General features: G+C 40.7%; 1 protein-coding gene across 4 annotated transcripts in view; it reads left to right on the top strand.

Annotated features, from left to right (window-relative positions):
- The window catches only part of TSPAN5 (tetraspanin 5), a 111,748-nt gene that overhangs the window by 37,339 nt on the left and 48,815 nt on the right, over nucleotides 1–25,594 (top strand). For 2 of the 4 annotated variants that reach the window (XM_074950655.1, XM_074950656.1), the window contains exons 2-3: nucleotides 79–243; nucleotides 335–388. The exons of the other annotated variants lie outside the window; for them this stretch is intronic. In XM_074950655.1, coding sequence (XP_074806756.1) covers nucleotides 151–243; nucleotides 335–388 — 147 coding nt within the window. In that variant the 5' untranslated portion in view covers nucleotides 79–150. The remainder of the gene's footprint in view (nucleotides 1–78; nucleotides 244–334; nucleotides 389–25,594) is intronic. 4 annotated transcript variants of the gene reach the window in all.

The raw sequence follows: 25,594 nt of genomic DNA, 5'->3' as shown, positions 1-25,594 counted from the left end.
ACTTGATATGTTGTTGTTGTTCTTGGCTGTTTCGCTGACATAGCTTCCCCCCCCCCCCCTTCTTCTCATCCCATGCAGAGTACTGAGAACAGAAATGTGTGGGCCCAAGTTTGGAGGGATAAGATCCAAGCCAGGTAGCTCCACGAAATTATGCCAATTTCTTCCCCCACCTCCTTCACTGATGGCCCTGTGGGAATTACAGACAGTCAAGAGCCCCACTGGGTTGTGGGCAGGCATGGGGAGGTAAGCAGAACTAGAGGATGTACCTGGCAATGGGTTAATCCCGTTAAGTTTCAATGTTGGTTGTTAATGATATTACTTTTTGTGTTTTCAGGAATCTGGGAGAGGCAATTGTCTCACTCTGATGCAGACTTCAGGTCACCATAAGGTATTTGTGTATAATGCTTACTGTCCTTTCTCTAAGGCTGGTATTTCTCAGGAGCTGAAGACCTAGTGGTGCTAAAATAGGTCTATAGAAACATATGTATATTTAAAAACATTTTTATTATGAAGTAAAATTTCAGAAAGTTTTATTTGTAATATACAATAACAGTTCTAAGGCTTTGATATAAATTTTAATTTGCATGTAAAAGGACTCCATGTCTTGAATATTGGGGTGGAGGGAAGCACAGGGCAGAGCAGAGGTCAGCCAAGAACTACCTTGTATTCACTTGTGCCTGTGTTGACGTAACAGCTGCATGGTTTTACAGGTGACACAGCCATTAGCCTGTGGTGTCACTGAAGGCTGAGTAGGAGCATTGTAGGACTATGCTAAGAGGACCATATACTCTGTTGGAGCAGCTGCACCAGCACTTGCTGACTAGCACAGTGTGGTGTAAGGTGAAAAGGTGGTGAACAGCGTGGTGTTTAGCTTTGCTCAGAGCAAGCACAGTAACCACCGTCGTGTGAATGCCTGTGTGCTAATGCAAGCATGTGAGTGTGGTGCATGTGCATGGATGTGTGTTGAGTTGCAGACATGCCAAGAGCTTGCAGTGGTGCTTAAAATGCCTTACAGCTGTGCAGCAGACAAGGCTTGAGAGCCGTTAAGCTATAGGGATTTTTGTACAACAGTTCTGTGACTATAATTGATGGAAATCGTGATGGGGAAAATTAACAGGATACAAAGCTTTAATTTATTTGCCATTAGCAACACAGCAAAGCCTCTTAAGCAAATATGAGGCTTACTTTTCTCCAGAGTTAAAGGTAATTAATTTATTTTAGTTTTTCACTCTCCAAGGCTTTGGAGTCCATAAAATGTTAGAAGTGAAATTTTTCTTTGTATTTGTGTTTAGTTCTCAAGAATGCAAAAGCCTGAGCAGCTGCCATTCAAGTGTCATCGTCATAGCTCTATCTCCATCCCAATGCATCGTTGCCCATGCTGTTCCTATCCTGTTTGACTTCTGAATAAAGACCCGCTGAAACTGTGTGGTGATTTTTTTTTGTTTTTTTTTCCCCCCCCGTTCTTTTTGTTAGAGCATGGACCAAAATCTGGTCTCTTATCCAGGCTTCAAACCCATGTTTATTAATAATTTATATTAGGGTATTGTCCAGAGGCCCCAAAGGAGATGGGGTGGGAGGGCATTGTGCTAGCTACTGTACAAATTCATAGTGAGAAACGGCCTAAATAGACAATGGATGGAAGGAGAGGGAACAGACGCACAGAGAACTGAAGTGACTTATCGGGGATCGCACAAAGTATCAGTGGCAAAGCGAGGAATAAAACCCCTATCTCTTGAATTTTAGTTCAGTGTACTTCGTTGCTAGACCACACAGCCTCTCAGCGAAAGAGACATTATCAATTTACTGCACTGCTTTCTCCTCCGTGAGTGCTTGGGTCTGTGTGCTGCTATTATTCTACAAGTTTCTTGTGGTAAATGCCATAATATTAGGTCTTGCGGTACATTTCCCTAAATCACTTGTGTATTTTGTGTGTGTATTTTTAGTTTTAAAGTAAAAGTTACTAAGTGAGTCTAAGGTGATTAGTAACCCTCTCTACTTAATCTTTAGTTTTATCTAACACTTGTCAAAGGCCATGGATTGACAGCCTAGGGTGCTGAATTTCTTTATTTATCCACAGAACAAATACAGTGTGGGTAGTGACAATGCAAACTTCTCTGTGCTGCTTTGTCAAGTCAATATATCAGATATTGCCCACTTGTTTTATTTTTCCTAGAGCAGTGTGTGTCTCATGAGGGAAAGTGGATTTTGAAATCGTTTAACCCAAATGATAAATTCTAAGTGATGTCAGATCCTATAAAATAGGTGTGGAAATAAATGATGTGGTAGATGCAGTGTGAATTTTGTAGTTAGCCTGTGCTGAGGCTGCTTTATTTCTCTGCCATGTGGTCATGTGACTTTCTCAGCCATTTGTTAATTGGCCAGTAGTTTTTGCCAGAGAGAGAGAGAGGCAATAGATTGGACTCTTCCATTGCTCCTGGGTACTCAAGTAGCCAGGGATGTGCAGAAAGAGAGAGAGAGAGAGAAAAAAGAAGGAAAAAAAAAGGCTCCCATTTCTACCTATGCTTGCCTCGCAGACTATCCCATGTCCAGTCAGTACTGTGTATTGAAATGAAACACTACACATTTCTGATTGTTTATGCAGCAACCTTTCTGTGCTTAGAGCACATCACCCCAGTGCCTCCCTTCAGTGGCTTCCATAGAATGCAGAAATCAAATTTAAGGAGTCTGGTCTCCTCTGAAAAGCCCTCCAAGGGACTGGTTCAAGTTGCGAAAGGGGCAGCCTCTCTCCATACGACCTCCCATGACAGCTGCATTCCATTGGAACAATGGAACTGTCAAGCTCAAGGGCAAGACTCTTGAGAGCAGGAGACAAAGCCCTCTCAGCAGCTAGCTTACACTGTACAACGTTCTACCAGAAGAGACCAGAATAACCACAAACTTCAGTGCCTTTGGCCCCGCTTTCATACAATACCACTCCCCAAAATCCCAGTGTCTGGGGTTAGAGAGCGGGAAAGCAATAGATCTGTGTATGTTCATGGTACTGCACATGTCAGGTGCGTGGTTACCAGCATGATGGCCACTATATGAAAACCTAGGTAGGTAAAATAGTATAAAATGTCTGTTACATTGCCTCAGCCAGTTGGATGGTGCTGGGCTGTCTAGTGGTGTAATAGATATTCTGCTTGTGAATGAATGAGCCATTCATGAAAAGCTGGAGATTAAGTCAGTGTGTATCCGCTCCCCTCTACTGCTTCTTCACTCCTCCCTCCCTCCCCCAAAAGGGGGGTGGGTGGGAGTGAGGATTTTCTTCCTTGAAATGAGAATATTGTATTCAGTTATTAACAGCCATGGATATCTGCACACTGAAGCAGTAGAAAAAGGGTAGCTGAGCATCTGGCAGGGAAGATCTAGGTTGCTCTTCCAACCTAGGTTAATTTTAACCAGCATGAATAGTAACCATAGCAAATTTTGTGGCATGTCAACAGTAACTTACTGTACCAAGGGTACAGTAACTTACATTGTTACAAGCAACTGTATTCTCCCCCCCCCCCCCCCCAAAAAAAAAAAAGAGTTTGAAACCATTTCTGCCCCCTCACCCCCAAACAAATCTACAAGGAGGTTTTAATTTAACCAAGTTCACATAACAAGTCAGGTAGAATTGTGACTAGAACCTGTCTCCCGACTCCAAGTGAAGCCACCCTATTCTCTGGCTTACTGACTTAGTTTTACAGTTGCTCCAGCCTGAGTGAATGAGAGGATAGGGTTCATCCAGTTATTACTCATGAGCTACTTCTTTTTTTTATGGTGCCTGCCACTTACACCATCCAGTTATTAGCAGACAGTAGCCAGTGTAGAATCTCAGTAGTTTATAGTATATTTACATTACTTGTGTAAAGAAGCATTTGATTGCACATACAATAATGCACAGACTCTAGGCTCACCGTACATGTTATAGAACGCTGGATTAATCACTTCGGGCAAAATTTGTATCACTACGGAAACATCCATTGAAATGTGTTGGTGTTTTGTTTAAACAGATTACTACATAAATAGAACATCTGGTTATTTTCATGTGAACCAGCTTTTCTAGTAAAAGCCAAAAACCTGCAGAGGAGCTGCTGCCAAAATCTAGATGCTCTGTGTGTTAAAGAGGTACCCTCAGAGCTCCATAGTTGAGGTTGCATTGAGATTTGTACTAAGGCAGTATTAAAATTCCCCACATTTTACTCATTAATGATTTGAAACTAGTTTCCAAACTTAACACATTTAATGGCCCAATACATGTTTGGTCACATATCATATCAAACCATATCAAAATGAGCCCTTTTTGAAATTTCTCTGGAGGTGGTTGTGGGGTGTTTTTTTGGGGGGGCCACTTCACTTCAGACTTCCCCGACACATTAATTCCCACAGCTTCTTCTAGATAAAGGCCACATCTTAAAGTTATAATCTAAACACAGTTTTTTCCCTGTTTTCTTCTAAACTGTTTTATCTCAGCGAGGAAAAGCCAACAGAATTGTCAAGTTCTGCTGGATACTTCCGTGTGATCATGTTGCTACTCTGCATACCCGAACCCCAGTTCTGCTTCACATACACAAGGGTGATATGGTGTATGTGTCTTTTTCTGTGTGAGTTTGTTTGAGAGTGTAGAGATTGTCTTGTTTCACCCACATAGTTGTTATACAAGTGTTTAAGTGCACTGAATGAGCCACACTGCATGTTATGATAGGCATGTGAAGGACACACGGATCTTAAAAGGGTGTTCGCGGAGGTGGGGGTGGGAGGGGAATTGATCCTCATAGCAGTGGGGAGATACGCCTGCTAGTTTTGTCTGCTGTTCTGGCAGGGTGTGCTATCATTTTGAGTAGGTGGGTCCTGGTCTGTGGGGCGTTTGCTTCCGATGATGAGGTTGGGGAGGGGGAGGGAGATGTTGTTTGAAGGCCAGAAAAGGGGGTTCAAGGAAAGATTTCTTTCAGGATGTGGTCTCAATCGACTATGGGTTTTAATTGTTTAATGATACCCCATATAGCTTTCAGTATGAGGTGGTAGCTGACAACTTAAAGGTATGTGGTAGGAGGGTTTTTTGGTTTTGTTTTTCTCTGTATTGAATCAGGTTCTCTGGTGGTATTTGGGTGGTCCCATTCTATGATGCAATCTACTTCACTGAAGGAGTGCCCTTGTTTGGTGAAGGCAGTTTTAAGTATGTTAAGATGTGTATCCTGGCCTTTCTCCTCAGAGCATGATCTATGGTATGAGAGTGGCTGGCCATAGTGCAGATAATGGATTTATTGGTGTTTCAGGGTGGTTACTGGTTCTGTGAAGGTAAGTGTGCTGATCCATTGGCTTCTTTAGGGTTCCATTGCTGAAGCTGACCATGGTGTCCAGGAAGCTGATGCTGGTATGGGATGTTCCAGAGAGAGTTTGCTGGACGGCGGGTGGTGGTGGTGGTTGAAGATGTGGTGGAAATCTGTGGGAGTTTAGGTCTTCTGTCCAGAGGATGAAAATATCATTGATGTATGTAGCTATACTGTTGGTTTTGTGCTGCATTTGCCCAAAAATTCTTCCTTAAGGTGGCCATGAGAAAGTTGTCATATTGGGGAGCCATCCTAATATCTTTGGCTGTTCCCATTTTTTTGGATTGAATGTAAAGTTGTTATGAGTGAGGATGAAATGGATGAGTTTGGGGTGGATATTTGAGGCAGGCAGTGATATCATTATGGTGAGGGATGTCTGTGTATAAGGACATCCATGGTGGCAAGGATGGTGTTTTGGGGGAGGTTGTTAATGTTAATGTTGTGGAGTTTCTGGTGGCAGTCGGTTATGTCCTGGAGGAGACTGGTCCTTTGTCTGGTGAGGGGTTTGAGGATGCTTTCCGTGATTCCCAATATTCCTTTAGTAAGAGTGCCGTAGCCAGATATGATGGGTCTACCTAGGTTCCCTTATTTGTGTCTCTTGCAAAGCACGTAAAAGGTCCTGGGGCCAGGTTTGTGGGGAATGAGGTTGTAGAGTTCCTGTTGGAGGAGTTTGGGGAAGGATTTGATGATATCCTTAAATTCCTGAGTGATTTGTGGTATGGGATTGTCTTTGTGGTGGGGACTGGAGTGTCTCTGCACGGTATTTATGACATGGAACAGTACATTGCACTGAAGTGCACAATCTTAACTGAATTCTTCATGTAGGAATAACACATGGGTGGGATTTTCAGAAGTGCTCAGTGTTGAAGTTTGTGGGACTAAGGTGAGAGAATTTGCTCTTTAATCAATTTAGATCAATTTATAGGAACATCCATACATTCACTGGGCTTATGGCAAACTTCAGCCTGATGTGGAATGGCTGAGTGACTAAACATTTTAGGGGGTGAGGATGGGGTAGAAGACTTTTTTAATGGAAAATAATGATCAGCTGTAATGACTATAATGGTGGAAGCCTGCCATTGTTATAAAGCAGCTGGCTAGCCATTGTCAACTATTACTTCTTGCTGGCTAGACTAATAATAATGCTAATTCAAAATGGCTAACTTCTTAAATTAAAAAGGGGTTCTCTTCTTCAACAAGGTGATAATTTGGTGAATGTTTGGCAGACTTACCTGGTTGACACTATTTGAATGAAAGCATTACATCTATTTCCCTTTACGTGTATTTGTGGCTTAACTGCTTAGTGTTAACTTGTCCTCACTCCTCTCCCCCCATCTCCCATTTAAATGCTAGGTTACTTGCTGCAGGATTGTATATTTTTTTTCCTCTTTAGTAAATTGCTTGTACAGTCAATATAATTATACCATTGGCTTCCTTTCATTGTTGCATGTTTTGTTTCCATAGATCTGCCGTTCTAAGCACCATGTAAGCCTCTGTAGTTCATCATTGTTCTACAACCTGTTTTTGAGCTTCTCGCACACAGTTGCTTTAGGACTTGCACTTTTTTATTGTTGTACACTAAATATAACTAGGGGAATTGAATGGCTGACCTTCAGAGTAGCATGTGTCTTTCCTTTTCTGTAGTTGTCTAGAAAACTTTTTTAAAGGGCCGCATCATTTCTGATCGTTAATAATGTTGGTAGCTGTGCAACATAAAATAAGGGCAGTTGAACTTCTTGCTTAAGGGGATATGAACTGAAAGATGGTCAGGAAGAAAAAGTCTCCATACAGCATTGTGCTTGGCCAGCTGTATTAATGGGGAGCAGGGTAGTGTGGTTTTTCCTCCTCTGAATCAGAGAGATAAATGACTAGGTGAACCGGTGTTTTAAAAAGCATAGGTTTCTATAATTCAGTTTAAAAAAAATCTTGATTACAGTTGTTGAGAATAACTTGCCCTGCATGTACACACACAAAGGTGAGATAATTTGAGTCTACCCCCCCCCCCCCAAAGTAAAATATAGCCCCCAGACACACACAGCCAATATCAAACTGATACCTTATTAGACCATAGTCGGTTTCCAGTAATTTAATATATTGACTCTGTTAGTCACTTGAAGGTCTAAGGTGGGTTTCTGAGCAGCAGCACTGTTCTCAAACCATCTCCTATTTTAGAAACATGCATGATGCATGCAACATATGTCCTTTACGTGGGAAAGCTGAGAGGAAGGTAGCTTAGAGGTACAGAGTATCTCTATGACATGGTGCACAGAAAACTTACTAATGCTTGAGAGAATACCGCATCTGAGTTTATTAATCTAAAAGGCTTTGTTCTAACAGTGCTACAAGAATAAACTGATACATAGTGGGTTTTGTTTTGTAAGTATTCTTTCTGGGTTCATCCGTTTCAGCACTTGCTTGATCAACTCTACTCCATGTCTCCTGTCCCCTTTTTAGTGGCTTGTCTCCAGCTGTGGGATTTTGGCATGTTCAAGAAGTGGGAGATGGAAGGGTGTGTTGGAAAGATTCTTCCAATGCGAATTCATCTGTGACCTGGTTGCCTCTCTGGATATGGGGCAGATGGCCCCACGTGCAGTATGATTGCTCATCTCCCACTCTGTAGCCCTCCTGCTGTCCTTTGTAATCTTTTCCAAAGCCATGTATAATTAGAGTAAAGAGCACTACTTGGGAGGGTTGTGGGGAGGGTATCATTTTATTTTCATTCCCAAAGAGTTAGTTGGTCTGATTTGAGGTGTGGGGTCTTTGTGGGTTTACGTATGCGCACAAAAGCAGGACTTCTAGTATGTTTGATGTTGACAGGTAATACCGTATTTCAGTGCTAGCATGTCTCCTAAAGTTGTTTTCAGCTATGCATTAGGAAAGGGACAGATAATAAGACGGAAAATATCCTAATGCTGCTATATAAATCCATGGTACATTCGCACCTTGAATACTGCGTGCAGTTCTGGTCACTGGATCTCAGACAAGATGTATTAGAAAGAATTGGAAAAAAGTACAGAGAAGGGCAACAAAAGTGATTAAGGGCATGGAACAGCTTCCATATTAGGTGAGATTAAAAAGACTGGGACATGTGCAGCTTGGAAAAGAGGGGACGAAGGGGGGATATGATAGAGGTCTGTACAATCATGAGTGGTAGGGAGAAAGCGAATAGGGAAGTGTTATTTACCCCTACGCATTACACAGCAAGCAGGGGTCACTTGATGAAATGTATAGACAGCAGGTTTAAAACACAAGGAATTACTTCTACAATGCAATAGACTGTGCATTGTGTGAGGAACGCGTTGCCAGAGGATGTTGTGAAGGCCAGAAGTATAACCTGGCTAAAAAAATATTTAGATAAGTTCATGGAGGATAGGACCATCAATGGCTATTAGCCAACACCATCGGGGACACAACCCCATGCTCCACGCGTTCTTCTCAGTCAGAAGCTGGGACTGGGTGTTAGGGGTTTGCTCACTCGATAATTGCCCTGTTCTGTTCATTCCCTCTGAGTTAAGGTGGATCCTTGGTCTGACCTAGTATGGCTGTTCTTATGTAATATTAAAAGCTCCACATTTTTAAATGAAATCTATCAGTAAATCTGGGTATGAGTGCTTTTTAAACCCTATTGGGAGGGCTGAGAGCCAAAGTAGTCATTTTTTGGCTTGGGATGTTCCATGTCAAGGAGAAATACACTCCACCCTCAATTATACCACCCTTAGAGAGAGAGAGCCATTGGGAGTTCAGCAAACAGATGCTGGTATAACTTACACACTATTAAAATAGATGGCGAAATAATGTCAAGGGGCAAGAAAGGAATTCAGGTTAAAGCTCGCCCACCTTTCTCTGATACGATTCACTCTTGTCAGACTTGTTATTTTGACAATGCTGTTGGATACATAAGCTAACTTTTCCCTACTTGGACACACCCTAGTGGAATGAAAACAATCCTTTTGAACAGTGCATTGCTTAAACTCATTACTACTTTTGTAAAGATTTTGCATATGCTTGCTTCAATGATCCCTCCCCCCCCCCCCCGAGCCTTCTGTTTTATTGAACGAGGTGCATTGTTTATACTAGCGTTTAGGGTGGGGGGGTTTCAAAAGAGCCTAATTTAGCCTTGACTTTCAATGTGATTTATGCTTCTGAATCTCTTAGGTGTTTTTGCAAATCCCATCTTAGAATATCTGGTGGTGTGTTTTTTGTTTTTGTTTTTTGTTTTTGGTTGTATATGCATATAGAAACCTTTTCTAAGGTGAATGAGGGTTAAGTAAGTTACACATCTATTTGGTACAGTAGTAATTATTTTAATTACCTCAGCATTACTTGGTTGAGTGACTCATTAGGGCAGGATGTGGAGAAACTGTTCGATGTCATAAACAAATTGTTTATTGGTCAGCTTGTTTGGGAGTCTTAAAAAGGGAGAAGGCATCTTTCAATTTACTCTTAATATGCAGGATTAATACAAGGTGGGTTTAGGAGCGCTAATGGGTAAACAGTGAGCGCTACAAATGTAACTTTCTCATTAGGTACTGTACTTATATGGCCCCATCACCTCATTACATGAGCATGTGCTAAGCATATTATCTTAATAAAGGGTGAATCTTCTAGGGCAGCACAGGGAGGATGAACTTTGAAATTTCTGAGAGAGTTGGGTTAATGCCTGCTGAAGGAAAGGGTAGAAAGGCAGGTTAAGTGAATGGAAATCCCACACCTGAAGAATATAGATTGAAATCTAAACTGTTAGGTAAAGTGCAAACTTGAAGTCAAAAGGTGACGTGAAGAACAAATAAAGGTAAATATTTTTAGAAAGTTAAAAACTAGAAGACTGCATATGTGACAGTTGATCCCCATGTGCCACAAAACAGACAGGGCGGAATTAAGGAGGATGAGGGTAAGAGAAGAGAAGTTTTGAAATGAATTTTTTTTCCATTCATTTTTATTCCAAAGGCATTTTTTAGTGGGAAATCAGATTCTTTGGCAGAGATTGAAGTCTTCAAGGAGCAAGTTGGGGCACAAATTGAAAAACTCAAGATCAGTAAATCACCAGCACTGGATGCTTAACTGAAGGAAATAACGTATAGAAACAGTGTAAATTCTGATGAGAAATGCGTTAGGCCCTTAGAAACAGCTACTGCTCTCAAGGAGTAGAAAGCCACTACAGTGGTTCCTCTCTTTAAAATAGGAGCCAAGGGACATGCTGAGGCTCACCACAGTGTAGTCTCACTTTGACCCTGGGATCCAGTCAAAGGGAGGTATTTTAAACTTTGGTACCACTTATGTGCCAACAATCTGCCACGTAAAGAAGGTACAGTTAGCATTTTATTATAGTGTCACTGCACTGACAAACCAAATACCTTAGAAATCCAAGCCACTAAAATTGTGGGTGCGAAAATGAAGGCCCGGTTTAAAAAGGGGGGGGGGGAGAACGTAATTGGTCAGATCACCATAGCTTCTGCTCTGATGTGTCAAGAGTGGGGAAGCTAATAAAATATTATCTAAAGGCAACCTGGTGAACATAGTTTACTTGGATTCTCAGAAAGCTTTTGACAAAGTCTTTCTGCAAATTGCTGTTAAAGAAAATAATGAATCATGGTGTGAGGAACAAAAGCTTGTTTTAAAATCTCATTCTGTAAATGGATACAGAAGCCTGGTAAATGGCTTCTCCAGGGAAGTGGAAGAGGTGAATACTTTGGTGCCACATGGTTTTGTTTTGGCATCAGTGTTTAGTATATTTACTAATTTAGAGGAAGGGATAGCAAGCTGCTGGGTTTGATTAGTAAACAGTAAGAAGAATTATGAAAACGATCAGATTTAAATCCCTCAGCAGGATCGGGCAGTATAATTTCAGATGAAATTTAATTGAGAATAAGATAATTCTAGGGTGACCGGATAGAAAGTGTGAAAAATCAGGACAGGGTGGGGGGAAATAGGAGCCTATATAAGAAAAAGCCCCAAATATCAGGGCTATCCCTATAAAATCGGGACATCTGGTCACCCTAGATAATACACAGGTTAAAACCTAGTAAGATACTTTGATTGACTCTGAACTTGTAAGATGTCTTTGCACTGTGCAGCAGCAGCTCAGCATTGGGTGTGTTACAAATGGAATAGCAAATACCTAAAAAGCTTTGTTTTTCTGTAGCATTCATGACTGGTACATCCACTGTCATGTTGAATGCAGATTCCCTTTTTGGGACTTCACCTTTAACAGAGATTGAAGCAGTCTGGAGGTTTGCAATGCAGAAAGTTAAAGGCAGGGAGAGGATTTGAAACTAACCACTTACCCTGCCCCAAAAAAAACAAAACAAAAAAAAAAACAACCAAAACTAAAAACCTACCCTCGGTTTACTGTACCTGGAAAAAGAGGAAGAATTAGAGATGGAAGTGCAGTCTGGGGTACTAGGAAGGGTTCACAAGAAAACTGATCAGTCACTCCTTTTCACACTGCCCTATAGTATGAGAACAAAGGGTCTCTTGTGGCCAAATCTCTCTACTCCGAGCACAGCCTGAATTAATTGGGTTGATGTCTGGAGAATTCCCTGGGGGAAGGCATCCACACAGCTCAAGGCACAGAGCTGTAGGAGAGTCACTCTGCTGCTCCTTCTGCCGCCTCAGAGCTGCAGCCGCCCCAGAGGTTCCGGGGCCCCTTTTCCCCACTTCCTGAGCAATGGATCCAAGTAATTCTGTGGACCTGTCAGCTCCTGTTCCTCCCCCGGTTTGCCCATCCACAACTCACGTTCCCCCCACCGTATGCTGGGAGCAGAGTTCCCACGGTGTGTATTTCCTGACATTCTGGCTCCCTCTGTCCACATGCAGTTGGAACCCTGTGTGTTTTGATCATTAGTAACATTTGTAATTGCATTAACTAAGCATAATCAAATCGCCAGGGCTTATGCTGATCTCCTGCAGGGTCAAAAAGGATATTGCCCCTCAACCTTCTCCCCACTCCCTTATGTAAAATATTGCACAAAAAAGGGAAGGAATGGTGGTGGTTTGCTTTCTTCTGAAGCATTAGGTATTAGTCTGTACTGGAGGCAGTTTTCGGGTTGGGACTGAAATAGGATGTGCTACATTGTATCAACCTATATTAAATAGGGATTGATATACCTGTTCTCCATTATAATATTAAGGGCCTACAAGTGTTTCCACTGTAACCCTCTAATTCCTAGGGTTTATAAATGCTTTTAATGTGTGTTAGGGGCTGAAATATAGCATCCAACGTTTTTGCGCAGAAGCATTTTTTCCAAAACAATTAATTCTGTTTGTTATGATGACAGTCTGCTTAGTTTATAGGATTTTATTTTTTAAAAAGTTCAAGATATTTTGTATTCATAATTAAAAATGGGTTTGATGCAAAAATGGTTTATTTTAAAATGAAACTAAATTGAGTTACTTCAAAATGTGGTTACTGTGCGCAAAAATAACTACTGTTTCTAGAAATTCTGCTTTCTAAAGACACTTGCTAAAAATGACATTTAAAAAAATTACCTTTAAAGCGTCTTGGTAGTTATGCTCTATCACATCAACTGTCATGTCCTTAAAGTTGCTTTTCTTCCTAAAATAGGCTTTCTTCAATTTTTGTTCTAAAAGTATAAACTTACTTACAAATGATGAAAGTTTGGTATAACCTGACAAGACAGAAAACGCAGAGTTTGGGCTGAAATTCCATTCTTATCAACTGGATTATGCAAAAAAAAAAAAAAATCACAGTAGATAGGCTAAATAGTATTGTTCATGTCGAGGACTGTTGAACTATACGTTACATGCAGAGGTGGATTATTGTTAATTTTCTATTTTTTGGTGGGCTTAGCAAGTCCTTTGATGTGAGTTTCGTGTTCAGTGCAGGTTTATTTTAATGGTGTATTTAAACTATTAACTTTTCTTAATAAAGCTCCTTGCTGTGTGACGATGAAAAAACAAGGCAAATGGTAGCTTCAGACTTGAGCAGAATAAAACAAACCTTGGAATTTCTGCTCTCTATTCCCGCATGAATCCGTGCCTCTTGCTTAGCACCCCTTCCCCCTTGTTTTTCTCCAGTCAGTTCTGTTCCACTTCTCCCTCTCCCATTATCCAGATCTGTCCCCTTTCCCCTCCAGGACCTGTCTCCCAATCACCAGCTGTGTACTGAACTCTTTAACATCATTATTTTTTAGTCATAACTACAATAGTGATCTGGATATTCTTATTGTAACATTACCTCTAAACTCTGCAATAGGCATGTTTCACAAGAACTGCCTCATGAGACAGTTACAATTTACTCCTCCTTCCAAATTACATTTATAGATCTCAAGATATCAGAGTTCAATATATGGGTGCATGCAATGTAACCTTATACTTGCTTGGTTCTGTCATCTTTCTGCTAAGGCAGTGAATAGATCAGACTGCCTTTCTGTCTGAGAATCCTTTTACCCACCAACCGCTTGGAAGGTGTTAAATATAAACAGAAATTCAAACTGAGGAACAACTGACACTTCAGATCATAACTGTTCATTAGAGGAAAGCTGCAGTGAAGTGTTGGGCATAGAATGTGGGGACCAGATTATCAAAAGAGGTCTGCACCCACGAGCTTCTAGATGAGTGGTCAGATTTTCAAAGGAAACTCCTGGGTGTTGAGTGCTTTTGAAAATCTGGTCACAATATGGATGCTGAGCACTCTTGAAGTCTGACACTTAATTCTTCTATTCATGTCATTGGGAAAATGTAATATAGATGTTGTAGCACGTAAGCTGGACAAATGTATGTGAATCTACTGCACCAGTTAATGAAAACAGAGTATGTTTTGTTTTTTGAGGATTTACAGATGGATGGAGACCTATAGGCTAATTATGCAACTGCCAAGATTTTCTGAACAAATATTTCTGATTGTCTCATAAGTAGCCAGTCACTTGCTAGCATGTTCACACTCTCCACTCTCCCTCCCTCCATGGAGGAAAGCAGGTGTTCCTTCTCTTCCGCTCTCTGTGTAGGACCTTTTCACAAGGGATTCGTTTCCTCTGGGAAATGAGTTTCCCTGTATTATTTTCCAGGAATTTGCACTTGGAATGGAGTGCAGCAATTGGGTTCTACTCCCCTGACAGCAGAGGCTTTCATCCAATATTTACCCCAGCACCTCACCCACTCCTTCAGCTAATGGCTTTGCTGCCCAATGGGCTTGGGATGTTCCAGCAGATTCTACAAGACAGTTCTTGGCACCTGACCGTTGGCCAGTCAGCCCGTGAGACAGCAGAAGAGCAGTTTCTGAACCAGCACTGACAGTCTGCTCCCCAGTCTGAACCAGCATCAAGATGCAGTGCCTGCCAGTGAATAAAGTTTCCCAAGGGCTTCAGTGAAGGACTTAGCACCAGCATCCGTTCTCTCCTCTAGACTATACCTACCCCTCTCAATATCCAGGGACAGTCACACTTGCACTTCGTGAGCAGGGAGTTGGACTAGATGACCTAGGAGAGGTAGATACGCTGGAGGGTAGCGATAGGATACAGAAGGACCTAGACAACTTGGAGGATTGGGTCAAAAGAAATCTGATGAGGTTCAACAAGGACAAGTGCAGAGTCCTGCACTTAGGACGGAAGAATCCCATGCACCGCTACAGACTAGGGACCGAATGGCTCGGCAGCACTTATGCAGAAAAGGACCTAGGGGTTACAGTGGACGAGAAGCTGGATATGAGTCAACAGCATGCCCTTGTTGTCAAGAAGGCCAATGGCATTTTGGGATGTATAAGTAGGGGCATTGCCAGCAGATCGAGGGACGTGATCGTTCCCCTCTATTTGACACTGGTGAGGCCTCATCTGGAGTACTGTGTCCAGTTTTGGGCCCCACACTACAAGAAGGATGTGGAAAAATTGGAAAGAGTCCAGCGGAGGGCAACAAAAATGATTTAGGGGACTGGAACACATGAGTTATGAGGAGAGGCTGAGGGAACTGGGGATGTTTAGTCTGTGGAAGAGAAGAATGAAGGGGGATTTGATAGCTGCTTTCAACTACCTGAAAGGGGGTTCCAAAGAGGATAGATCTAGACTGTTCTCAGTGGTAGCAGATGACAGAACAAGGAATAATGGTCTCAAGTTGTAGTGGGGGAGGTTTAGGTTGGATATTAGGAAAACCTTTTTCACTAGGAGGGTGGTGAAACACTGGAATGTGTTACCTAGGGAGGTGGTGGAATCTCCTTCCTTAGAAGTTTTTAAGGTCAGGCTTGACAAAGCCCTGGCTGGGATGATTTAATTGGGGATCGGTCCTGCTTTGAGCAGGGGGTTGGACTAGATGACCTCCTGAGGTCCCTTCCAACCCTGATATTCTATGATTCTGTGACCTCCTGAGGTCCCTTCCAACCCTGATATTCTATGTACTTTCTGTGCTGGACTGGTAACTCATTAACTGCCTCTAATCTGATTGGTGAAGGGAAGGGAAGTATTTGTCTGTGCCTGTGTGGGAGCCAAGACTGGATAGTTCCCTTAAAGCCACGGGTCCCTCCCAGACTTGCATGTTCTAATAAAGGTGGCAGAGCTAATGAGAAACCTTTTCTAGGCATTTTATTTCTACCGTGTTCACTTCCAACCTACCTCAGCATTTCTAAACAGGATTGTTTGCAGGGCAGATAGTATGTGGGACGCTACTAGTAGTCTTAGTATTTGGGTTCACAAGGATCAAGAAGATCCTGAGCCGTTGAGGTGCCATGAGAATTCCTGTAATGGAATATTTTTGGTAACATTAACCAAAAATAGATAATACCCAGGGATAGTTTGTGTTAGTTTGGTGGATAAAGGCCATGCAACAGATTCCTGAAATGATGCTGGCTCCCTATTGTCCTTCAGGGAGGTGTTGACAGTCTCCATGCTACCCGTGAACCTACAATAACCTAGAAGGACTTGGATCCAAAGAACTAATTACAGGACACTTGACTCTCAACTTCTATAGTACCTCAGTAATCTCCTCTGGTGTAAACTCAACCACAGAAAACGTAGCATTTGTCCCCTCAAGATACCACTCTGTATCCATGGAACCAGATGGTTCAGCCTGGTTTCAAGTGATTTTATCTAGAAAGTAACAGAAAAATTCCTCATAGCAAGAGAAACTCAGTGCGGTAAATGAATAGGGGCAGCTCGGCTTGATCACGCTATCAACCAATAGGAACAAGACTATTTATTTCTGTGAGCCTTCATGGATGCTGTGGTGAAGAGAGAGTAATCTTTCTTCATCTCCTGCACAGCCACGGCATTTAAAAAAAAAAAAAATCTTTGTAGCAGTCAATTGAGCATTGCACAAGAATTCTACCTACCAGTGTTGTATCCATCATCATATGTCTCCTAGAATCCATACATCTACCGGGGAGAGCACAGATGGGGGAAGGTGTACATAGTCTGTGAAATACCTTTCGGTTTTTTTGGGAATGTAACCCACACAGCTTCAAGATGGGGAGGGAACAATTGGGAGGGGTGGAAGCATCACCTGGATTGATAGGCAGGCCACTTAGGTTAAAGTAACCCAATGGCTCTGCCCTTCAGGGGGAGGTAACATAAGGCCTGTGCCTCTAGCCTTAGCCCCTTGGCATGCCCAAGTAGCAGCTCCCACCCTTAGGATTAGTATAGGAATGGGTATATGGTGCTGTGGGCATTAGTTTGACACCTTTTCTTGGAATAGAAAGGAATTTTTCCTTCACCACCAGATTGGCTGGGGCAGGGTTGGGTTTTTTCCTGCCTTCCCCAGAGCAGCTCAGGGACTTAATTGGGTATGTCAGAAGGCACCATTCCAGATGTCTCAGTTTAGTAGGTAGCAGGTGCCCAGTGCAGGTTCTTGTTCCGTAGGGGGTCTAGTTTCCTGATAAACTGGGATTAGAAGTGGATTTAGAGGAAAGCATCCCCTAAAGAAGCTGGGGAATGGGGTTGGGGCTCCTATTGTCTACTAATGACCGTGAGGAGAAAACTCCCCCTTTCCTCAGCCCCTCAATCCTCATAGGAAGTGCGTGTGGTGGGATCTCAGCAAAGCACTGGGGACCTGGGAGACTGGTGGCAGCCCAACACCTGGTAGAAATGATGAAGGAAGGAATCTGACCTACAATGAGTAAGTTATTGCCGATTAGTTCCCAGATGAGTCAATAAAGTTGTGCCTTAATTAAACCACATCCCTCACATCTTGTTTGTCGTCTTGTGTGTTCTGGGACAAGAAAGGCTTTTTATAAATGAAAATATTTATATGCAGATTACCAATTTATCATAAGGGTCTGAGGATCTTTCCAGTTTCATATGTTAATTTTTATTGCTTTAAAGTTTATCTATTATTTTTACACTATCTTTCTTCTCATTAAATAGCCTACTCGTTTCTCACAGTCTCTCTGAATGTATCCAGCATGGTTTTCAACTGCAGTACAGAACTGAATCAGCGTTGCGAGCAATCTCATATAAAATGATAACAGAGGGTTGCCTTCTGCACTTTTTCATATAAGACAACACAGCTGCTTTTGATACAATTGACCACTTGATTATCCTTGAAGCCCTTGAAACATTTTTTGGCTTGAACAGAATTCTATCTTGGTTCAGAGCTCCTGGCCATCCAGCCACAGTTTGTATCAGATGGTGACTTCAGCTCCTTTGTGAATCTGTTTTTCTGAATGCATTGTGACTCTTGGTCCTGTGTTTTTTAAAATTTCTACATGCTTTTTAGTAGAGGCAATATGATTGACCAGTTTTTTTTTAAAGTTTTATACAGTATTACTAATGAATGAAGACCTATGCTCCCTCACTCATATCAAAACTTCAAAGTCTTAAAAACCAAAACAGCTACTGTTGTGGGATCTATATGCCGATTTCTCTCACTCATCCAACACACTTTCTCTTCGTGGTTCTTTTACTTCTAGAATCCTTCGCCCACGTTTTTGTCTGGTCAAGCATTTGAATTGAATGTCATCAGTGATGTTCCAAGTTGGACAAAGAGAAATTTCCACACAAAAAGAGTGGGCTGCATTTCCCTTTCTGATGCAAAGCTGCTCCTCTTATTCCCCTCCACCCCCACTTTTTTTAATCAATCTTCTACTTTGTTTCATCCTGTTAAGATTATTGTAATACCCTGGGTCCTGGCCTCCCTGTATACAGGTCAACAGGCTTCAGCTGTTGCTACTGGAGTCCTGGCAGGTGCCTGATGGACCGGGCACATAAATTCTGGTTTCATTCAATAATATTGAAAGTAAAATCCTTTAAAGGAACATATCTTGTTGTAAAAAGCCCTGTGGAATTTAGGTCCAAACTATGCTCCTAATCCTTTCCACCTACTCCTTCCTCTCTGGAACCAGCTTAAATTATCCGTGCTGGTCAGTTCATCACTGGTTTGAATATATAATATGCACACACAGAGATTACTGTTTTTAAATGTAGCTATATAATATTCATGCATACATCATATCTATTTGTGTGTGTACATTTACAATGTTTATATTTGCGTATAAATATTTTATCTGTTTTTGTATCAATGTACACAGGAATACATGTTCGCTCCTCCAAAGAGCTTTTACATATTAATGTCTAAATACTGGGCAGTATGAAATAATCTGGTAATGTTACCAGTTCAATTACTGTACCTTGTCTAATATTTATTATGTATTGGTTTGTCAGCTCTTTGTAGCAGGCACCATGTCTTCTTGTGTATGTATGGACAACTTGTAGCACACTGTGTGAGCTACTGAAGTGCAAGTAAAACAAACTTGTGCACACAGTTATACACTACTGATACAAAATGTAGCTCTACAGTGTTTGTGAACTACAATAGTTTGGGACTATTACTACAGAATGATATAGCCTCTCTTTTTATATAGGTCAGCCAGGGTACATCTGTGCTGGAATAAAAGGCTAATGGCATGGCTGCGGCTGGCCTGGGTCAGCTGACTTGGGCTGCGGGGCTAAAAACCACAGCATAGATGTTCTTCAGGCTTCAGCCCAAGCCTGAACATCCACATTGCAATTTTTAGTCCTGCTGCCGAAGCCCTGCAAGTCTGCATCAATTGACCTGGATGCTGAGACTCAGTGCTGTAGGTTTATTTTTTTTTTTATTGCAGTGTAACTGTATCCTCTGTTAGCGACCTCTCCCTAGAAATTCCTGCCCTGAAATCTCAGCTGCGTTAATGGTTTTTTAATTTTTAAAGCCAGAATTGAAATCGTGCATGTTTTCTTCTTTGTCAAGTTATGTCTAGCATTGTACACTGGCTAGTCTTTAAATATTGTATGTTTTGTAAAGAGCTTTGCCGTGTTGAGACAGGGATTATCTGTGCTGCTGCTGCTGTTGCGTCTTTTTAAGCTGTGCCCTTAAAGTGCAGACATCCCTGTCAGCGAAGAGAAGGCTTGAACGCTGATGGGTACCATTATAGGTTACTGGTATGCTTCCTTAACTGGGGATAAAGGCAAGCATAGCTCCTCCTCTACTCCTGAGTGAATTTATTCTGGGGATGGGGCAAAGTGGACATAGCCACGTGATTCCCAAGCACTGAAAAATCATGACTCAGACCCCTTGATTTTGTGAGATTGTCTTAAAAAAATCATGAAATAATAAGTGTTCTCTTAATAGTTCAACCTTAAAAGATAAATAAAGGTTCACATTTTCCAGGTTTTCTCTGCAACCGCAAAGGCTAGAAACTTTTTAAGGGAAAGAGATTCATAGTAATATAGGATTGTAAGGGACCTTGATAGTTCACCTAGTCCAGTCTTCTGCACTGAGGCAGTACTAACTAACTATTATCTAGATCATCCCATCAGTCATAAGACTTCTATGATGATAACGTAATTTCAGCAGCTGGAGCTTTAAGAAAAACACCGAATACTGTGAGATTCATGATAAAATTGCAAGAACTGATACCTCTGGATTTCTAGGAGCTGCTGTGTGCAAGATTTTCATTCTCTATTAATATAGTTGCTGTCTCCCTCTACACTGTTGACTGCCTCTGGGGAGAGGGTTTCTAGGACAGTAGACTGACAAGGAGTCATGCTGCCATGGGATTGTAGAGGCTGGGGTGGGGAGCAGGGGCGCGGAGCGGGTATTGGGAGCTGGCTTGGAGGCACGCAGTCTTCAAGGATTATCTAGTTTTTTGGAGGGTGAGCGCTTTGAGACTTCTGCACTGAGTGGGGAGGTAAACTTACCTCTGAAGAAAAAAGTGTCTCAGAATCTGTAAGTGCAAACTTATGGAACTTCCTGTTCCCTTTGTTGGAATAGCCCCAATAGGAAATGAGATGGCCATGAGTATGCCTGCTAAAAGATGATATTGTGATGGGGGCCCTGTGAATATTTTAGATAGTTTTTATGGAAGCTCCAGCATAATCACACAAGCTCATAACTGGAAAACATTGAGTTTTACATTTTGAATGTTTTTGTGTTTTGCAGGTAATAAAACGCCTTAACATTTTCTCTAAAAGGGTAGACCATGTATAAATATATTTCTTTGGACTTCTCTCCTAAAAATAGCTAAAAATGTCACCAGGGATTTTCCTCAGATTATCCAGCAAGATTCACTTCTGGGCTTGGAATAAGCATGGAACATTTCTTTCAGGAAGGATAAATTTTTCTGAAAGTTATTTTGAGCATGTTAAAAAGGGGGGAATGATACTGAAAGTTCTGATGTAACCTTAACAGTAGTGGGTATTTGTCCTAATATTTAGAAGGCCTTTCTCATCTCTTTCTCTGGTATTATAAATGTGACTTATTACATTGTGTGGACAATGTCAAATAATGTGACCTTCATAGATTAAATAGAGAATACAGTTTAGGAAGAAGGGAGATATTGGATAAACCACTGACATGAAGACCAGCGTGCAATTTGATAGTAAAATTTATTTTTTGAACATCTGCAACTCAGTTTGAAAATGAAGATTTTGCTGCATTGGAGACGGCATCTCTCTCTTTTTCTTTTGAGGGTGGGGGGGAGAACAGTTGTTAGAATGTTTCTGTAACTTGTGATGAGTGTGATAGTTCTGAGTGTTTTATAATAGCCAATATATCTCTCATTTCACCCACAGATGCAAATGCTTTCTCCCTTGCCTGCTTCCTCCCCAAGAGTCAGATATCTAAAAAATAGACAATGTCATGACAGGACAAGTTGTGCTAACACTTCTTACATTCTTAGCTGTTGTATTGTGCAAAGATACAAGGTTCATGAGAGAAAAGTTTATAAGTGGCAGGCAGGCAGAATGTGATTTACATGCCATGAAAATCCATTCAACAATTGTTGGGTCTTTAGTGCATGTGACTCTATAACAGATCCATTGTCTGTCACAGTTTGAGGACAAAGGCACTGGCATTGTAGAGATAACACTGGCTCAGGATAGTAGAGGACTGGCCCCCTTTCCAGTCTACAGACAAAAGTAGGATTGTCAGCATTCTTAATGTGGTCATTTACAACGTAGCAAACTTGTGTCTCTTTCACTTAGTTATTCTAATGAGGAAAAAAGTACAACCTTTAAAAAAACTGTCAAATGCTGTAAGCATGAGACATAAAAGAGTTGCGTGCACAAAAATTCTTGGGATCACATTAAAACAAAGCAAATTGAACAGACTATCTCATTCACAAAACTTTTTATTACATGCAACTTGCTCTTGCTGTAAGAAAAAGCGCTTTCAGCCCCAAAGCAAAGAATGTCTATTCATCGAAGGCGTGGGAGATGGGGCGAGAGATGGGAAAATAATTATAATGATGGCTTGCAAGTAAGACTTGCTGTGGCCCATATCTAACTTGTGCTCTTATTTTTGTACGTGCAAAAGTTTGCCTTGTTATCCCTAGACCCTTTGTTTTATTTTTGTATCGTGTGAAACCTCACAGACATGAAAAAGAGAATTTTGAAACAAATGTTCCTCTCTCTTTCTTTCCCATTTTCCTACTGTTTAATGTTTTTATTAAAAACTCTTTGGCTGGCATTGTTAGTCCAACTATTGCAATTCCTTTGGATTTGCTGAATTGTTTGTGCTTATGGAAATAGATACCTGGCTTTGATTGTATGGGAAGGGGAGTGAACAAAAGGCTATATTGATAAGAGATGCTGCTGCTTTTCTGTGCCTTTACGTTAGTTTTATGTTGGGAATACAGCAAACTATTGGCTAGATGAATGCTGGTGAGCGGGAGTCCCACTGTGTAGAAGTGGGACTCTTCCTACATAGACAATTGGATGTTGACAAAATGTTTTTCCGTGGACCCCATTCCTGAAAAGGGTTCCTGCCTCTGTGGAATCCTGTCTGAAGTTAATGGGGCCCTGACTGAGGCTTTATAGGTCTGTGCAGCTAAATCCCTTTGCAAGATTAAGACTTTAACTTGTATGTTTGCACTAACTAAACTGCCTTCAGCTGTATTGAGCATATTCTCAGAGAATCAAAGAAACCTTGTTTTGTTTTTGTGCCTACTATGCTGTAGGTGTCTTGTGTGTATGGCAAGTGTAGGCTAGAGAAATTCTATGTTTATACAGAAGAATGCATGGGGAAAGTAGCCTTCCAATGAATGTTTATTCACACTTGCGATTATTTTATTCCTCCTTACTTTGTCTACTGTATTTAAAAGCACTTTTATTTGGGAAACTTTCATTTATTTATTATTTTTCAGAGCCCTAACTACATTGGAAAATGAAACCCATCAGTTGAAAACGTTAAAAAATTGTTATCACATTTCTTTTTAGTGTTGAGCAAAACAACATGCAGTGGGGCTAGTCATCAGGAGTTGCTATTTTTGATCCAGGAGCACGTTGTATGTAAAAGACATGGTGAACTTAAAATCACACTTCTCTCTGAATGGTGTGTGTTTGTTTTTTTTTTTTTTTTTTTTTTACTATTGTTACCAAAACAAACAAAAACCCTTCAAAGAATTCTAAAGAAAACGTTTGGATTTCTAGTGGACAGTGTCTCTCTAAATCTCAATCAGTTTTTTAAAAAGTAGAAAGTAGCTTCAGATACCAAACATGCTCTTAAGTCTCTTGCCAACTTTTATGATTTTATAATCAAAATTGCCTAGTGATTATGAAGGGGAAACCATGAAAGTAACTGTGTTATCAAATGAACAAGGTAAATGTTTTGGGGAAAAACATTTTTTCTCCTAATCTTTGATTTATTTTTGGAGGGGTTATTTGTAACTATAGTAAATGGTCAGGCAGGTGTGTGTGTGGGTTTAAATAAATGGTGTTCCTTTAAGCTCCCTATTATCAGCCAGGAGTGTACAGTGTGTGTATTGTTAGAATGATAGGAAAGTAATGGCAACTTAAAGCACTTTGTAATTTATATGGAAAACTTTGTAGCAAAAAAGCTTTTTCCCCCCTTGACTTCATTGCTAATAATAATGTCAAAGGGAAAACTGAAGAAAGAAGAGTTTTTCATGGAACAGTAAATTTTGCAGAATGTCATGTTACCGGACATAGAGACAGCCATTAAATGCCTTCTTGGTCTCTATTGAGAAACTGATTAAAACTAGCTGGTGCCTAAAGGGGATATCAAAATAAGCTTCTATTTTTAAAATCTCCATTGCCGTTAATATGTTCTGGAATAGAAAATAAAAATAACAGAAAAGAACTACGGTCCTATTCAGAGAGTGACTGCCCACTGTAAGAGTTTCCTTGTGAAATTTATTTCCCAATAAGTGTTGGTTTCTTTTTTTCCTTTTCTGTGAATTAGGTGGGAATCTGAAGTTGTGAACTTCATACAGACTTGAACGGTACATATGACAGATTGAAATCTATTGTAGCTAGTCAATATTGATGCTGAGGAAAAGCATTAACAAAAGTTACTGCATGTTTTCAGTTTGTGATGGTTCTTGCTGGGGTAATGTCTACTGACGTGCAGTGGACATGATTTTGACCTCTGCCACACCAGTCTGGCTCCACTGAAGTCAATGGTGTTACTTATGACGTACCCTGTTGCAAGTGAGTCTGGAATCAACCCTCAGTTTGGTATGCAGTGGTTGTTACCATTTTCTATATAAATGTCTAGTCCCTTTTTGAATCTCACTAAGTTCTTGACTGCAATAAGTTCTGAAGTTAAATGATGTATTGTGCATAATAGTATTTCAGTGTACCAGTTTTAAATTTACTGCCTTTTGATTTTACTTAATATTCCCTTGTTCTTGTATTATGTAGGTAAATAGCAGTGCCTGATTTACATTCTCTACACCATTTGTTGTTGTATCATGTAACCTCTTATTTCTGTTGTCTTTAACTAAATAGTCTCTCCTCACATGGAAATTTAACATGCATCTAATTATTTTTGTTCTCTCTTTGGATTACTTCTATTTCTTTTTTGAGATGGAGTTACCAGAACTGAGTACAAGATTGCAAACGAGGGTGTACCATTAGTTTATATAATGGCATTGTAATATTTTCTATATTTTTCTGTTCCATTATTCATGCATTCTATTGTTTTGTTCCTCTCTCTCCCCCCTCCCCAAGCAGCAGAATACCGAACAGAGGTTTTCATTGAGCTGGCTACAGTGAAACCCCACACGTCTCTTCCCGGAGTAGATTATAACTTGGTCTGGAAACCAGCACTGTGTAGGAGTAGTTCAAGTTGTTCTTTCCAAACTGCATTACCTTGCATTCATCAACACTGAATTTCATCTGCCGTCATGTTGCCTATTTGCATAGCTTTTCTGAAACTCTTCACGGTCTTCTCTAATCTTGACTAACCTAAATAATTTTGTGTCATCTGCAAAGTTTATCATCATCTTATTCATTCCCTTGTCCATATCACTTATAAATATATTAAACAGCATCTATCCTACTACAGGACCTTTTAGAGTCAGTGTTAGCTTTTTGGCATGTTGAAATTTGACCATTTTGTTCCTCCTTCTTTTTGTCTCTTAGCCAGTGCTTGGTCCATGACAGCCCTTTACATCTCACCCTATGACGCCTTAATTTCCATAAGAGTCTCTTTTAAGGCAAGTTATCAAAGGGGGTTTGATGGTTCAAATAAATAATGATCCAGTTTTCCTTTATCCGTTGTTTTGCTAACACTGTCATAGAATTCTAGTAGGTCAGAAAGCCATAACATTTGATCGCAGATGCGCTATATGGGTTTGTGCCTATTGTGGTGTTTTCATATAGATGTTTTATCATTTTATTTGTAATTATTTCAGTTGAAGTAAGCCTTATTCTGTAATCCTCATGATCACCCTTAGTGTCTCTTCTAACGGTGTATTAGTTGATTTTGAAGAGAGATTGCATATTTTTATTAGCAAATGGTTCACTCTTAAATTCCTTTTAATACTGTTGGATATACCTCATCTGGTGTTAGTGACTTGTTGCTCGTTTAATTAATCAATTTGTTTCAACTCTTTACCT

The sequence above is a fragment of the Natator depressus genome, chromosome 4, assembly GCF_965152275.1.
Source record: "Natator depressus isolate rNatDep1 chromosome 4, rNatDep2.hap1, whole genome shotgun sequence".
NCBI lineage: Eukaryota > Metazoa > Chordata > Testudines > Cheloniidae > Natator > Natator depressus.
This window is presented reverse-complemented; position numbering and strand designations above follow the sequence as displayed.